This window comes from Ailuropoda melanoleuca, chromosome 2, assembly GCF_002007445.2.
Source record: "Ailuropoda melanoleuca isolate Jingjing chromosome 2, ASM200744v2, whole genome shotgun sequence".
Classification (NCBI taxonomy): Eukaryota; Metazoa; Chordata; class Mammalia; order Carnivora; family Ursidae; genus Ailuropoda; species Ailuropoda melanoleuca.
Window position 1 is genome coordinate 124,948,072 of NC_048219.1, and position 16,457 is coordinate 124,964,528.

The 16,457-nt window shown below is 35.2% G+C and overlaps 1 protein-coding gene across 2 annotated transcripts in view; it reads left to right on the forward strand.

Moving 5' to 3' along the window:
- The window catches only part of GALNT13 (polypeptide N-acetylgalactosaminyltransferase 13), a 522,090-nt gene that overhangs the window by 318,885 nt on the left and 186,748 nt on the right, over window positions 1-16,457 (forward strand). For both annotated transcript variants that reach the window (XM_019799151.2, XM_019799150.2), the window contains exons 5-7: window positions 11,672-11,838; window positions 12,474-12,681; window positions 15,289-15,459. In XM_019799151.2, the coding sequence (XP_019654710.1) occupies window positions 11,672-11,838; window positions 12,474-12,681; window positions 15,289-15,459 (546 nt within the window). The remainder of the gene's footprint in view (window positions 1-11,671; window positions 11,839-12,473; window positions 12,682-15,288; window positions 15,460-16,457) is intronic.

The following is a 16,457-nucleotide window of genomic DNA, read 5'->3' on the forward strand; positions in this document are numbered from 1 at the left end:
GTGTGCCTTGGCAAGGGGCTGGAAGAAGGACTGCCTTTTTCTGGACACACAGGCCTAATTTGCTTTTAAGTGTTTGATAGCAGTACTCCACTGTCCAGAAGGAGGATATTTTTCTAATTACACGATGGTTAGGATAGGCTGGTTGTGGCCCTGATTCTAGTTCAACATGTCCATTTTACATCTTTCCTGATCCTATGTATCTCCTTCAGTTACCATTTTGATCCTAAAATCTAGTTCCCATGTTATACCCTGCTCCATGAAATGAGTGTGTTTTTTGTACTTGTGTATCAGTATCCTCGATCCAATAAAAGAAGAACCCCAGTTTCTTCATGAGTGAATTCTTTTCTTTCTCTGACTTTTCAGGGACTGCAGTGTCCTATTTCTGAATTCATACCAAGATTTGGTCCCTGTTATCTGATAGTAAGTCCTGCAAATATCATGAATTTCTCTGTTGGTATATCTTCATTTTGCTTGTTGCTCAGCACCGGATGGCGACGCTTTCATCCCTTGCCAACACCTGGTTGTTCTTGACAGAGACTTTGAAACATCCTCTGTCGCAGTTCGCTCTGGGTATAGAGCTTTGCTTGATCAACTGAAAATTTCTTTCATTCTCTATAATTCCATATTTCTTCAAGAATATATGATTTACAACCAATACATTGTTTAGTATATATATAAATTCTCAAGTATTTGATGAGTAAATACTTTTTATATTCAAATAATTCTAGAGCTAAAAAGTCTCATTAAAAGAATACTAAGACGAAAGGGATCATTTCAGGGAATCTTTCAGGTCTTTTCTTGAAAACAGTAGCTAAAGCATGATAGGGAATTTTCCACACATTCAGAATGACTCCATTTCCTCAGTGTGTTGAATTATCTAACAACTTATTTATATGAGAAGGAAGAGAATAAATATATAAGATATACTGGTATTTTAGGACAGTAAACGATTGAATATCCCTGGAGAAAATATGACACGTGACTTGAGATGTACCTTGAACAATATGTGTGATTTCTTCAGTGAAAAAAGAGTTCCAAATATAAGGAATTCTAGAGATAGAGAGAGACAAAGGCATGAGAAAGTTTTGTTTCCTTAAGGAACTTTGAGATGTTCAATATTGCTAAGAGTTAAATGCCATAGTGAGAAGAGAAAGTAATATTAAGTGGGCTGAGCATTAGACAACGAAGAGCTATCAAAAACATTTGAAGAAAAGAGTAGCCTTTTGGATCTGCATTTTGATCTGCATTGAGAAAGATATACTTTGGTGATCAAGAATGTTCCATATAAATGCACCATATTACCTCAGGTGTTACCTGAAAAGACAGGTAGTGGTCTGTGGAAAGGGCACAATAGCAGAGACGCATAAGAAAGATACTGAGGGAAGAATTATCAGGATTTGGTAACTCGTGATGTCACCATCACTGTCATGTCAACATCAGAGTTTCTGGCTTTGAAACTGGATGAGTGGTGGTTTCATTATCTCAGAGAAGTGAAGAATGTGAATTCGGTGTGGTCAGTTAACTTGACATAAATGATGGCCCAAGCAAAGATTGGTTCAGTCCGATTCCAAGCCCACTGATAGAAAAATTAGTGTTATTTTCACTAACAAATATAAGAATGGCAATAGTACGTAATTTTGCTGTAAAGGCACTTTAATTATATTTATCATATTCAATAACATTGAATTGTTTTCATTGTTAAAATACTTTCAATAGCATGAAAGAGTGATATTAAGAAGTCACAGAAAGGGAACAACCTCATAGATTCATGTTCCAAAACCACAAAGGCTGCACACAGCACTTACTCGAATATATTCTTTTTACTTTTAGTTAGAGAGTTTAATTATAGTTCATTACCGAAATTCAGGAGCATTCTTCACAATAGGATACAAAACTGATTTGTACAATAATCACATTTATGTCCTTAAAAAACAAACCCAAAACTATTAACATTATGGAAGTAACTCCAACAGGAGCATATGATTGCCATTTATTTGGTAGAAATTAGATCTACTATAAAGTTCTTTGTTTTTGTTTTTAATATAAGCCAGATGTCAACTGAGTGTCCCTGATCTGTTAAAGTCAAGATGAGGTCAGCTTAAACCCCAAAAGAATGATCTGTGGGAGTCCAGAGCCCTTCCCAATATTTATTCAGTTCCTTGGTGGACTTAGTATTTTGTGATTGTTTTTGTGGCTGCTTCCTCTCTACTCCTCACAGCACAATCCAGATACTAAACAAGGCTTCTTTTTCAGAATAGAGATATACTCACATAACCACTAATTCAGTGCATTTACGAGTTGGGTAGATGTAATGAGCAATAGGAGGGGAGGCTGGGTTGCTTTACAACACCATAGTCGAAAATGAACATTAGACATAATTCATGCTTAAAATGTCTTTCAGGGGTGCCTGGGAGGCTCAGTCGTTAAGCATCTGCCTTCGGCTCAGGGCATCATCCCAGGGTCCTGGGATCCATCCCCACATCTGTCTCCCTGCTCCACTGGGAGCCTGCTTCTTCCTCTCCCACTCCCCCTTCTTGTGTTCCCTCTCTCGCTGGCTGTCTCTCTCTCTGTCAAATAAATAAATAAAATCTTTAAAAAATTAAATAAATAAAACTAAAATAAAATGTCTTCCAGCGGTGCCTGGGTGGCTCAATGGGTTGAGTGTCCTGCTCTTGGTTTCAGCAAGGCGTCCTTGGATTGAGTCCGCTCAGCAGCAGTCTACTTGAGATTCTCTTTCTCCCTCTCTGTTTGCCCTTCTCCCTCTCTCTCGAAAATAAAAAAAAATAAATCTTTAAAAAATACATAAGTAAACAAATTGTCCTCTGGGTATCACATCACTGAGGAAAGTCAACTGGACTCTAGCTTCTCATCATTTTACTTGCTATATCCTCTCCCTAGTCCCTCTTTACTCCTTACTTTTGTGTTTGCTGCCTCAAGCTCCGATCTCCTGGAGCGAAGCAAAGTCTTCTCTCATCTAATCGGTTCAAGTAGTTAATGATTTCCCTTGTTTCGGGTAATAAAGACCTTCAGGCTCCTACTTGCTTCTGCAGGTGCCTTACCTCAGACTTCTCCCTAACAAAGGCAGCTTCTTCCCTAAGAGGGAAAAGACCTTATCCTATCCTGAAGGACAGAATAGTCAGAGCTCCAGGGTTGGAAACCCTGTTCCATCACTTAGAACCAAGTCGCAGTAGTTTGTAAATTAGCTTTGTGCGCCTAAGGCTGACTCGAAGTTACTGCAGCAAATAATCCTCCCTCTAACCTATCATTAGAAGGTCAATGGTAGCCTGAAACTAGGTCTTGGTACCTGTGTCATTTCCCTTACTTCTTCTCATCATGTAGGCATTTTATCATATTACATCATCACAAGAAGGGTGAATATAGTACAATACGATATTTTGAGAGAAAGAGACCACATTCACATAATTTTGATTACAGTATATTGTTACCATTGTTCAATTTGAAATATTAGTTATTGTTATTAATTTCTTACTGTGCCTAATTTATAAATTAAACTTTATTATGGATATACATGTATAGGAAAAAACATAGTATATATAGGGTGCAGTATTATCATTGACAGACAGTCCTAGCGGTCTTGCATGGAGGAGGCCAAGATGGATATTTATAGAAATTGGGGGTCTGGACTTCAGTGGTTTAAGACTGGTCATTCAATGCAGGAATCTTTTTGACATTGGTCAAGTATGTGATGTAATAGTTTAGGATTGGTGGACATAATGAGGAGTCATAAAGCAAACTAATTTGTCTAGTAAAGTTATATATCATCCTGAGAAGACAGCTGAGCAACTTATTCTCCATAGAAGGGGGTTGTCTGAGCAATTTATTGTTTGAATCAGTGTATTTTCTGGAAGTTCTTGAAATATGCTGTAAAGCTATTTAGGAGTTCATAACCTTGTCATAGTTCTGAGAATTAACCTGTGTGGTTGCAGGAGGTTCCAGTTCTCAGGGTCAAATGAGAATAAAGCATATAGTACATGTCTGCTGCATAATTAAGAGTTTAAAAAGTGTTCGTCAGTACTGGTTATCTTATTCTGATGTTTCTTAAATGAGGACTTGACTGCAGGAGGAGATGGCCTCACCCTGGCTGAGGAACACAATATTTGATAATCGGACTAACCCACAGAGTAAAGCAAGTCATGGGTTAGTAGGAGGAAGACAAGTTGCTAGATAGTTAGCTCATGGATATTCAAGAGCAGGCAAGAAGGAGAGATCACAGCAGGCAGGCAGAGCACGGTCCTCTGAGATTTCCAGCAGAAAATAATAAGCAGAGATTAAGGTAAGTAAGCAGGAGGATTTATTAGCAGGCAGCCTCAGGCAGCCAGAGAAATTTAAGATTTAGCACAATAAATGATTTAGAAGGACTAAAAGAGAAAGAGGCAGGACCTGTATTCTACACCACTACAGTAGACAAACGAGTAAGCCAGTTCTCAACCCATGACAGTCTAGACACCAGATCTGTTACTGAAACTGCCCCGGAAGTAAGGACTAAAGTAGCAGATTGGCCACGAGAACTAAGGACAAAGACACTTTATTAGAACAAGGCAGTGATCAGAGTCCTATGAGCAGCAAAGCTGACCCAAATAATTATAGACACTTAACTATAATATTCTGTACAGTGCTTCATAACATCAAAATAGCATTAAAATAAATTACATTCACCTAATCCCTTTATAATTTCATTTGATTTCTGTAAAAGTTTTGCCATATAGAAATGGCAGCAGTCTTCCTTCTAGTAAGTTGATGACAAAACCAAAATTTAAGGAGTTTGCTAACAGACCCTATATGGCAGAAGGGGGAGGAAAACAGATTTCCAGGGATAGAGTTTGCTCTAATATGCCGAATAGGAATGATGTTACCTATGTTATAGGGGACTGTGTTATAATACAATGACTTGCAGACCAATTTTCTTATACTCTTTCTCTTCCCTATCCTTAGCTCATTTATTTGCCCTGGCTCTAGAAGCTGGAAAAACAAAACCAACTGAAGATACAAAAGGAAAAAAAAAAGGTAGAAAAACTGGTATTTCTGAACCTCTAGTTCAGACTATAACAGTGCAGAACTATGATCAAGAAGTCGATCTGATAATTCATACAACAGCCTGCCTCATTGTGAAGTTTTCATGCATCGACCCCTTATTAAATGTATTTTGTGATGTGCAGAATACTAAATTCTGGAAAGGCAGAGATAAATAATATTAATCTTCCTTCTTCTTTTGAAGAATGCCCTAGGCTACTGAATTAGATAGCTATATTGTGAAAAACGCGTTATATGTCAGGAAGATTGAGACATAAACCAGGTACAAGGCTGAGGAAGGGGGCTGAGTGGTCTTCTCTGAGTTTAGTGGGGGATGTAGGAAGAAATTCCCTGGCTTTCTGTTCCTGTTTCTTACAGCATGGCACTCTCCCACCTGAGATCCTTATGATGTATTTCAAACAGAAACCAACAGGCAAGTGATTTTTGGAAATGCTCCTTGCCCAGTAACCCTCCCATCCCACCCACCCCAACCCTTAAAAAGAGACCAAAAGGTACAAGGAGTGGATCTTATAGCAAGTAAGCCAAGAATGAGTACAAGGTCCAACTGGATTTTAAAACAAAGGTGCTTCCAACATGGGAATTTTAAAAACATTAGTTAATAATTATGACTTATAGTAACTTATTCTTGGAAGGTTGAACACAATGTTAATATAAATAAACATATAGTAACCCATGCAAAATTAAGTGCTTCAGTTTACTTGAGGCCCCAAGCTGTTCAGTTATTTTGAAAGAATCACTTTGCTGTTGCCCAAGTTTTCTTTGCATGGATGCATTGGCAAAAGATGAAATTTCCCTCTGTGAATATGAATTTTAATGATTGGGAAACAAAGAAACCACACATAATTCTGCAAGGTTCAAGGCAATTCCCATAGCTGTTAAAAATAAGAAGTATATAGCGGACTTGTATTGTAAGTCTTTATTTTTAATTACTATTATTAATCTTCTTGATTGAGGCAGTAAAAGGTAACCACTGACTCACTGAGCAGCAATTCAACAAGTCATGCAAACTACAATGTTGACAGCCTTTGTAGTCCTAAATGGATTGTGTCTAACTAAACCACTGTGTAATTATGGATCCTTTGTGATTTCACATTCTCATCTTACAGTCAATTTTTCTTTCTTTGATGTGGCATATTGTGTTCAGTAACTTATCTGAAAACATCAATATGGTTTTGAAAAGGATAAGATCAAATTATAACAGTCTATGTTCCTATAAAGTGTGCATAGCCAAGGGGAAAGATGGTAAATAGGTATGCTATCTCACTGTATTTCCATGTTCCAGACATTGGAAATATGATGCTACCCCCATATTGTCTCTAAATAACAGCAGCTAGATTTATTTCTCATATATTTATAAATCAACAACTGATACACAGAAGACTGGACCAACATTAGTGTACATTCAGATGACAGAAAAGATTATAAATGAAGTGGAGAAGACTTTCTGACTCCAGTGCTTACAATTACAGGAAAAACTGCTTTATTAATTTCATCTGATATAACTGCAACAAAGAGATGTATTAACCTTAAGCATCCTATTTTAAAATGTCGATGAAAGCATGAAGGTTTTATATATCTATATACAAATATACATATATACATCGATGTGTGTATACACACACACACATTTAAAATTAGTGTTTCTGTTAAATAACTGCACCAATTTTTCCAGCTTTGGCTGCACATTCAAATCCCCAAGGGAGATTTTTTGAAATCCCATTGTGCCTGGCCACAACCTAGACACTTAAATCAGAATCTCTGTGGTTGAAACCCACACATCAGTATTTTTTTCCAGCTCATGGGATTATTCCAATGTGCAGCCAGGTTAAAAGCCACAGATATATTATTACAGAATTAAAAGGAAATAAACTTTCACTTCCTTTCAAGTATTACAGATTTAGCATGTCATAACATAGTGTAAATATGAAATGCTGCTATAATAAAGCTTATGATTTTACTAGAATACCAGATTTTAGGAACTTAATTTGAGTAGTGGGCATCAAATATTCCTTTCAAATTGAAGAAAATTGCTATTGCAGTCTGCCACTTTTACTCTCAAAGTTAATTACATATACATTGTGTTCCCACAATAATGTCAACTTTTGCCAATCCCATTTAGGTTATTACATAAAAGAAAACTAATATCTTCACAGGACAGATTGCTAAAAGAGTATTTGGTCTATATGTACATAATTTCAATGAAAGCTGCTTTTGTGCTTTGTTTTAATCAAATGATTCTAGGGAAATAGCTATTTCTCTATTTGTTTTAAAGATAGATATTTGAGTGTAAGATTAAGGCATATATTTAAGTTCAAATGTGTTTTTCTAATATTCCAGACACCAATATTATTTAAAACATTTGATGTAACATATAATATGGGGCAAAAATCATTACTGTAACTAATATTATTAAAGAATAAAATATTTTATTATTACTTATTACATTATTATGCGGAATACTGAGCCAGTTCTGTGACTTGAGACTTGCATTCTGTAAAATGAAGATTTGAATTAGTTAACTTTGAAAGCTGTTTCCAAGTCTACCACTTGGAGATTCTGAGCTTTATTCTGCAGTGTAGCCCAAGCAATGTCTACTACACATTTTAGATCACCTACTTTAACCTTATTATGTAAAAGATGCAAAACCTGAGGCAGACAGTGGTGAAAAAATACTGCAGGAATTATTGCAGTATCACAAAGAAATTGTTTGCCACATGTCAGGAGAAGAGGTTATTAGAGAGGTCCAATCTATTTAGCTACTTACCTTCCTCTGTCATATCAGTCTCTTGTTGTTTTTTTTGTTTTGTTTTGTTTTGTTTTTAATTATTTCTTGAAAAAGCAGTGAATTGAAAACTGACAGCTTAGATACTTAAAGGTCTTAAGGAGAAAAAAAAACCCTAAAACTAAATAACCTTTTAAATACTTTTTCTTGGCTAAACAAAAAATTATTCTATTCACCTGTTCTAGGATGCTCCCTTTTAGTTTTCTGTGTCTGAAATCAGGATCAGGGTCGATGGTTAGTTACAATCATTGTCAACCAGCTGGCAGTTGTTATATAAGCAATATTTCTTAAGCTTCTATGAATGTGCTCATGATTGTTCACATAGTCATGCTTCATGTAAGTTATTAACTACACTGTTTATATTATAGGTGCAGGGTTTAATTGTCATTCAACATTCCTTTAGAAGTTGATTCAGTATTGGAACAAAGTTATTGTGTGAAAAGGAAGGCAAGGAAACAGTGACAAGTATTAAATTTCATAAGACGAAGCAAATATTTATTGTTAGAGCAACGACCACAACTCTGTATTTTCTTGTTAATCAACAGCTGACTGATTTGTATACCCTTTTCTCTTATCATGTCAAGCAAGTGACAATATCACCAGAGATCTCATTAGAAACGCAGAATCTGGGGGCGCCTTACCTGGATGGCTCAGTTGTTTAAGCATCTGACTTTTGATTTCAGCTCAGGTCACGATCTCGGGGTTGTGATGTTGAGCCCCACGTTGGGCTTCACGCTGGGCATAGAGCCTGCTTTAGATTCTCTCTCTCCCTCTGCTCCACCTTAAAAAGAAATGCCGTATATTGGGCCCACCCCAAAACTACTGCATCAGAATCTGCACTTCATCAAGATGCCTATATAATTTCTTTGCACCATAAAATTTGAAAACATAACTTTATAGTACCAAGGAAGATACCCACAAGGAGATGAAGCTGTTTTATATTTTGTTACTGAGATATGTACTTAATGTATGCCTCTCATGTTAAGCAATGCAGCCTAAAGCTGGAGAAAGCCCCTTAGAAAAGATGAAACAAACTTCAAAGCAACAAAAAGCTGGTGTGACTGATTCATAAGCAAGCATGACACTATTGATAGAAATCTGCGTTCAAGTAAATTTAAAGGCTTGTTCTGTAAGCTCTATCTAGGTATTAAATAGATTCTAGTGATAAGAAAGCATATGCTATGGTTTATTTAACAACATTTTTTTTCTTTCCTAGTGATACATAAAATGACGATGCATCTTACTATAAGCAAAACAATAGATGTGATGAAATACAGAAAATGGTAAAAGTACAGTGATTGCAATGCCATTTTTAGAAACCATGGAAATAACTCCTGTTCATAAGCCTCTGTGCACTTGAGGTAACAGGACAAACTGACATTGAAAATAATTAATTTGTATAGCTTAAGAATTATTCTAGAAGTTATTATCACACAAAGTTTTCTTTGCTAAATAATTGTTTACATGGGAAGAAGAAGAATTAATGAATAAAAATATTAGCCACATTTTATTTGTATGCTACATTAAATAATAACAGTGGAAATTTTCTCTAAACATAATAGTTGCATTAGTAGTAAATTAGTTCATTATAACTTTGTCACATACATTGAATATAAAATTAACATTTGTAAGTAGATATTTCTTAACCACAAAAACAAGCAGGATAGAAATAGTGTAAGAAGCTGGATTTGAATATTTGCTTTTAGTTTGGAATTTTAAAAGATTTATCTAAATATCTCATTCATTTTTTCTTTGTTGGCATTGAGAATATGAAACACAATGTACATGCATATATAATATACAAAACATTTAACTTAAAAGAAATCACTTTTTTCCAGTGATACTGAGTAGCCTTTATAGACTGCTGTCCTTGGGTTAAACCAGCCATTGTTGAATGTTGGACTGCTTTCAGCCTGATTTTCCAGGTTTGTTTCTTTATTGATGATAATCATGATGGCCTTTAGCACACTCTTTGCTCAGCATGCTATTTTGTGGAGGCAGAAGAATGGAGGTTTGAGGAGAATCATGCTGAGAACGTTTTCTGATTTACCAAGATGGCTTTCTGAGTTCATTTAGTGATAAGCTGCCAGGACACCCCAATCAGATGCTGATGAGGCATACAGAAAACATTGGAATCTTGCCACCAGAATGGGAAAAGATGACTATGAATCAAAGTACTTTTTCCCACTACATTTTGATTTTCCTGTATACACAATATATTCTATAGGGTGGATAATTAATGAATGCTTTTCTAATAGATATATGCAGAAAAAATGTCATGGTTCAGGTATAGCACCTTCTTATGTGGCTACATTGTGGAAGACTTCACTGAGTAGATGACATTTTAGACTATTTCAAAAGATGATTAACATCTCAATAGGCATACAATCAATATTTCTTTAATTATATGCCCTTATGTCCCACAGTTTATTGAATTTTTTTTCACTTGCCTGTGAAGAAGACTAATTTTAACAATGCTTATGTTGTCATGTATGAGATCATTCATGAGTGGCAGGAAGTATCTAGTTCATTTTATTTTATGGGATGATTTTGATTCCCTAGCTCTTTAGAATATTTCCCATGGAACTATAACCTAAGGTGAATAAACTGATGTTCCTGTTCCAGATACCCAGTGACTTAAAAAAAAAATTATAATTACATGAGTTAAATGTCTGATGTTGCCTAGTTGATGGGGGTGAGGACCATCTACATGTTAAACGGGATGATCACCTAGAGAGCTACACATATTATTTACCCAAATGTACCTTTTTAGATCAATTTTTCAGAAAGTAAAATCTGGGCTTCTTTGGATTTAAAAGCAAAATTAAAAGTTTTTTCTCAAAACATCAAGTTCTAAAAGTGATGAGAATTATGTTGTGTTCTGGGGGCGCCTGGGTGGCTCAGTTGGTTAAGTGTCTGCCTTCGGCTCAGGTCATGATCCTGGGGTCCTGGGATTGAGCCCCACATCGGGCTCCCTGCTCCACAGGGAGTCAGCTTCTCCCTCTCCCTCTGCCCTTCCCCCATGCTGTGCGCATGCGCTGTCTCTGTGTCTCAAATAAAGTTTAAAAAAAAAAAAGAATTATGGTGTGCTCTGTGTGACTGGTAGCATCTATATCACCTGGGAAATTATTTTTTAAAATGAAGAATCTCAGGCTGCAGCCCAGACTTGCTGAATCAGAACCTGCATTTTGACAAATCTCTAGGCGATTCCTGTGCACAGAAGTTGGGGAAGTGCCGGTAGCCTATTCCCCTTCCTGATCTCCAGTTTTGATTATATGGTACTAAGGGAGAGTCTGCAAAGTAAATCCTAGCCCGTGAGCCTTTCCTTCCAAGTAGACATGGTTTAAAGCATTCTCAAACAGAATGGAAAACACACAGGCCTAGATTTTAGAATAGAAGAATAATCTCAGTTTTACATGCTTCAGAACCCTGCGAACATGTCTTTTCATGTTCTTTTGACTTTTTGAGTTATACGATAATTATTTTTCTAAACAAGGAATAAAATTATATCCACTAAATGAATTCTTATGTCCCTGTTGTACTCTGGTCTTCTATTGATAGTCGCAGAATGTTATTTTAGCTTTCTTAGACTTGGGGAAATCATGCTGCTTTGTGCCCTACAGGAATTAAAATAAAATAGTAGCAATTATGCATATTTAATTTTCAAAATCCCAAGTAATTACATTTATAAAAAGGAAAATTATTTTAGATAATCATAAAATGTTTCGTTAGTAAGGGGCAGTCAAGTCTAAAGTTGTGTTATCATGGATATTTTTTATTACAGTGATCAGAATGAGAAACAAATTTATAAGCACATCTCTCTTCTTTCTGTTCCAGATGCAAGACAAAGATCTACCCTGATGAACTTCCAAACACAAGCGTAGTCATTGTGTTTCACAACGAAGCTTGGAGCACTCTCCTTAGAACTGTATACAGTGTTATAAATCGTTCCCCACGCTATCTGCTCTCTGAGGTCATCTTGGTAGACGATGCCAGTGAAAGAGGTATAAATACTTTCCCCCCTATATATTTTTATAATCGGAAAACTTTATTATGGTTGAAAAGATAGCTAGGCAATGATTTGTGTTTTCCTTATAATTCTACTAGCCCTGAAATCACCTATCAAATTTCATCAATCTACCTAGTCAGTGCCAATTCCAAGAATACAAAACTGATTCTTTCAGTTTCTCTCATGATTCCATTTGATCCGTACTAACCTAAGAAATCAGCCAAAATGATTTTCAAAAGTGTTAATTTTTTCCCTGCTTAAATGATCGTATTTGATTGAGCATTAATATGACTTTGTGGACATTTGTCTTTTTTTGTGTTTGTGCAAGGTAAAAGCAAAGCAACTTATAATTAAGAAGTCTCCATTTATTATTGTGGCCCATTTCTAAGTTAAAGTCTGGCATATTAACTTCCTATTATATCCTTATCTTTGCCAGTCAAATGATAGAGTTATTGTGAAGTATACATTAATTTACTGATAAAATCTCTATATATTTATTTCAACTAATGCAAAAAAATGTTGATAGGAGTTGGCTACCATTTCTGTGCGTTGAATTCCATCTGGGCAGTAGTATCTCTTCTGGGTCTTAAAATAGTTTCAAAACTTTATAAATTCTTTTGCACGTTACAGATTTTCTCAAGTTGACATTAGAGAATTATGTGAAAAATTTAGAGGTGCCGGTAAAAATCATTAGAATGGAAGAGCGCTCTGGGTTAATACGTGCCCGCCTTCGAGGAGCAGCTGCTTCAAAAGGGCAGGTCATAACTTTTCTCGATGCACACTGTGAATGTACCTTAGGATGGCTGGAGCCTTTGCTGGCGAGAATAAAAGAAGACAGGTAAGAATTCATGTGTTATATCTGCCTGGGTTTTGATTGAACCTGTTAGGACAGTCCCAGGTTCCAGTCAAACTTCTTTATAAATTGCTATTTTTAGAAGGTTTATTTTCTAGCTTGTAAAAAGCACCCCTCCCCCATTTAATATAGGCTTGTTCATGCTGAATATTAATATTTGTTTAAGAAATAGTCAAACAATTCAAACAGTGAAAAATGTGTTGAATATTCATTTTGTAGGTAATAGAAATGAGTGCAATTTGAAACAGTGTCGTGTTTTAGAAAATACATTTCAAAGCACTTCATTGTGTCCCTACAACCACCTTGTGAGGAAGGTAATATAGATGTTCTTATTTGTACTAGTAATAGGGAGGAACAAAGAAGCTCTGTAGCTTGTCCCAGTTATTAGAAGTGTTGGGAACAACAATTTAGTTCTACCCATTCCCAGACCAGTCTCCTCTCTACTAGGTCACTGCCCTTATTCGAAGTCTGGTTCAAAACCACCTAGAGGATCATAAAAATGAAGACATACACTCACACATTCCACTGGAATGAAATCATGGTAAAAAAAAAAAAAAAGCAGAGTACAACTATTAGAATTTTAATTATTTAAACAATGTTGCCAATTTGTATACACAAATTGTGAAATCTGAAAAATTGAATAGTACCTTATAGAAATTAAGAATCCTCATACTTATCTGAAATTCTTTCTGATAATGGTGCTCTCATGTACAAGCTTTTCTTGTAGATATTCATAAACATTGATGATAAATGATTATAATCCCTAAGTACCTAATGAAGACAACTGTGTTGAATGCTCTGATATAATAACAAAGCATTGCATAGCACCTTGTTTGCATAGTCATTTCACCAACCCTAGAAAGGTCTCCCTAGAATTGAAGTTTTTAATTAAGCATCCAAGACAAGGGCTGCTTAGGGTGAGCTAGTCCAACTACATCATGTAAACGGCAGGATTTGGTACTTGCCAGGAAGATAGATGGAGGTTGTCAGTAAAATGAACCATAGCAGTTGAAGAAAGCAATGGGAACCTTTTAGTCAACTGAGTGTAGTACACAGCTAATAACATTTTTCCACTCCGGGTATTGTACAGTATGCACTGGAGGGTAAGACTGGCAAAGTAAAATGAACTTAGAACATCTTAAATGCATTTCCTGGCAACTTTTCTGCATTATGCTGCTTTTTTAAACATGTGTTTCATATTCAATACTGAATTTTTAATATAATGTTGTTCAATATCATCATGCATAGATCATTAGTTTTTTTAATCTAATAATATGTTTAGATTGTATTTGCATATAATGAATTCTAATGTCTTGTCCTGCTTATACGTTCTGAAGTTGCCATAACTAGATAATAAAGTCCTATTCAAGGTTATTAGATCTAATTTTGCCTCCCTACAAATTAAGTCATTAAATTTAATGAAGAAAGAGAGAAAGATATTGATTTTGTGGGGACCAGAATTACCAAGAAATTTTTCCAAGGCTAGATGAATCCTATTGATTTCAGAGAACTCGAGGCTTTGGCCAATTGTGTGGAATAGAAAATCTAATCGAAAACGAGCATTTGTGATACTGGTGTTACAAAACCAGAATAAATAATGGACAACATTCATTTGCTTTCCACATTTATGGGTGATCCAAAAGCATATTTGTATATTTACTCCCTACCCAATATGAAAAATAAGCTCTAATGTTTGGAATTAGCTACAAGCAATGCAGACTTGGGTAGACCTGAACATTTACTGCTGAGACGACAGATTGAACCCATAATAAAACATATAAGCCAGGAGTAGAGGAAGACTGGAGAAGGCACAACATGGATTAATAGCATATCCAATCTCCTCCTATGGTGGAAGTTTCTTTAAAAGTCACCATCAAGAACACCCAATCTTTAAGAAATAGTTCATGAGATAAAACACCTGAAACTTAAGTTGCTTATCCTTCCCTATTTTAAAATACGTAGACTGTTATGGTAAATTCTGAGATCTAGGAGAGCACATTTAGAAATTGTCATGTCCCCAATGTCTTTCAGAGGAAATACTTACTTACACTGATGATCATGATTTTTATTGTTGCTTCTGTTTGTTTATTTTTACTTGTTGGTTTTTCTAGTAGGCATTTTCCCCAGGAAGATTTTTTTCAGAACTCTTTAAACTAATCTATCCCCTTTGAGATTCAAAATACCAGGTCTCATTGGCCCTCATCCACTCTCTACTGCATGCTATTGCTTTTCAGTGGGCTCTAGCTAAAGTGATGTGTAATATAGAAGCAGCACTACTAATTGTGCTGTGGGTGGAGGTTTTGTGAAAAATAGACTGTTCATCCTGCTGAGCTGGTACTTAGAATGCATTTGGAAATCAGCTTGAAGACCAATTAGTATATTTGATTAGATTATAAATGATAGAATGAAGTAGAAACTGTAAGCAAGATGTAGTAAAAGGAAATGATTCCGTAGAGAAAAAGGATAAAATGAAAATGAAAATATTGTCACAAAATGATTAACTTTCAACTTAACATCTATACTGAGTCTAAAGAAGCTAATGTAGTGTTTAAATTATTATTTATATGTAAACTGGTTTTGATTTTTCTGCAGGAAAACAGTTGTGTGCCCCATCATTGATGTGATTAGTGATGATACCTTTGAATATATGGCTGGGTCAGACATGACTTATGGGGGTTTTAACTGGAAACTGAATTTCCGTTGGTATCCTGTTCCCCAAAGAGAAATGGATAGGAGGAAAGGAGATAGAACATTACCTGTCAGGTATGTAGCTCATATCTCCCAAAGGATAGCGTGTGTATTTCTATAAAAATTAAGGAGTATTATAAATCTGTGCTCTCATTTTTAAGTCTTTTAAAGGCATATACTTTTTATTCATGTACACATTTCCATTATCACTGCTTACATGATAATCTAAGAATCAATGACAATATTAACTTTAGTTTAAATTAGCACAGACAAATTTAATTATTGGCATAAGTGTCAAATTTCTTTTGAAACTTTGTATATTCTTATATTCAAAATATATTTATTGTAAATTTTCTATCTGACAGAGTTGATGCTCCCAGTAAATATGTATTTTACCTAAATGTGTATGCTTTATAATAGAGATATCCTCAAAATTGAAATAAGCAAAAATGTTTTCATAAATATTCTAAATTTACCAACTTCAAAGATCTATCTTCCTTATAGATAAAAATGAAAGATCTATTTGGAAAATTTTAATATATTAACAATTATGAAGGATTTATTGTTTGCTCTAAATTAGTTAAACTAGCTACCTAATTTGAAGTATTGATTCATAAAATATGTGTTTGCTCTTAATACAAAATAAGAAATATCATATGTATCTTTAGTTGTCCAGGTAAACATTACTCACTTTATTAACATAAAATGATCACCTTATTTTAACATGTTATTGTATACCTCTTACCTACAACCAAAAATTGATTTCTTAACAATGTATTGGAGAGGGAGATCATTAGTTTTGCTCTTTAAAGATGAATATGGCAAATCATGATTTAGTTTGAACAATAAAGAAAGGCCCTAACATCCTAAAACAATATGTATGACCCATTATCTAAACAAGGATGTCTCCTAACCTCCTGAAGAAATGACTTACCCATTGGCAAGACTAATTATCTAATGAATGAATTAAAGCTAACTCTAAAAATTGGCTCATGGAAGAAAACAACTCTGTTACAGAACAGTTAATATTGGGATTGTCACCCTCTTAAGGAGAAACTACTACATCAAAGAGA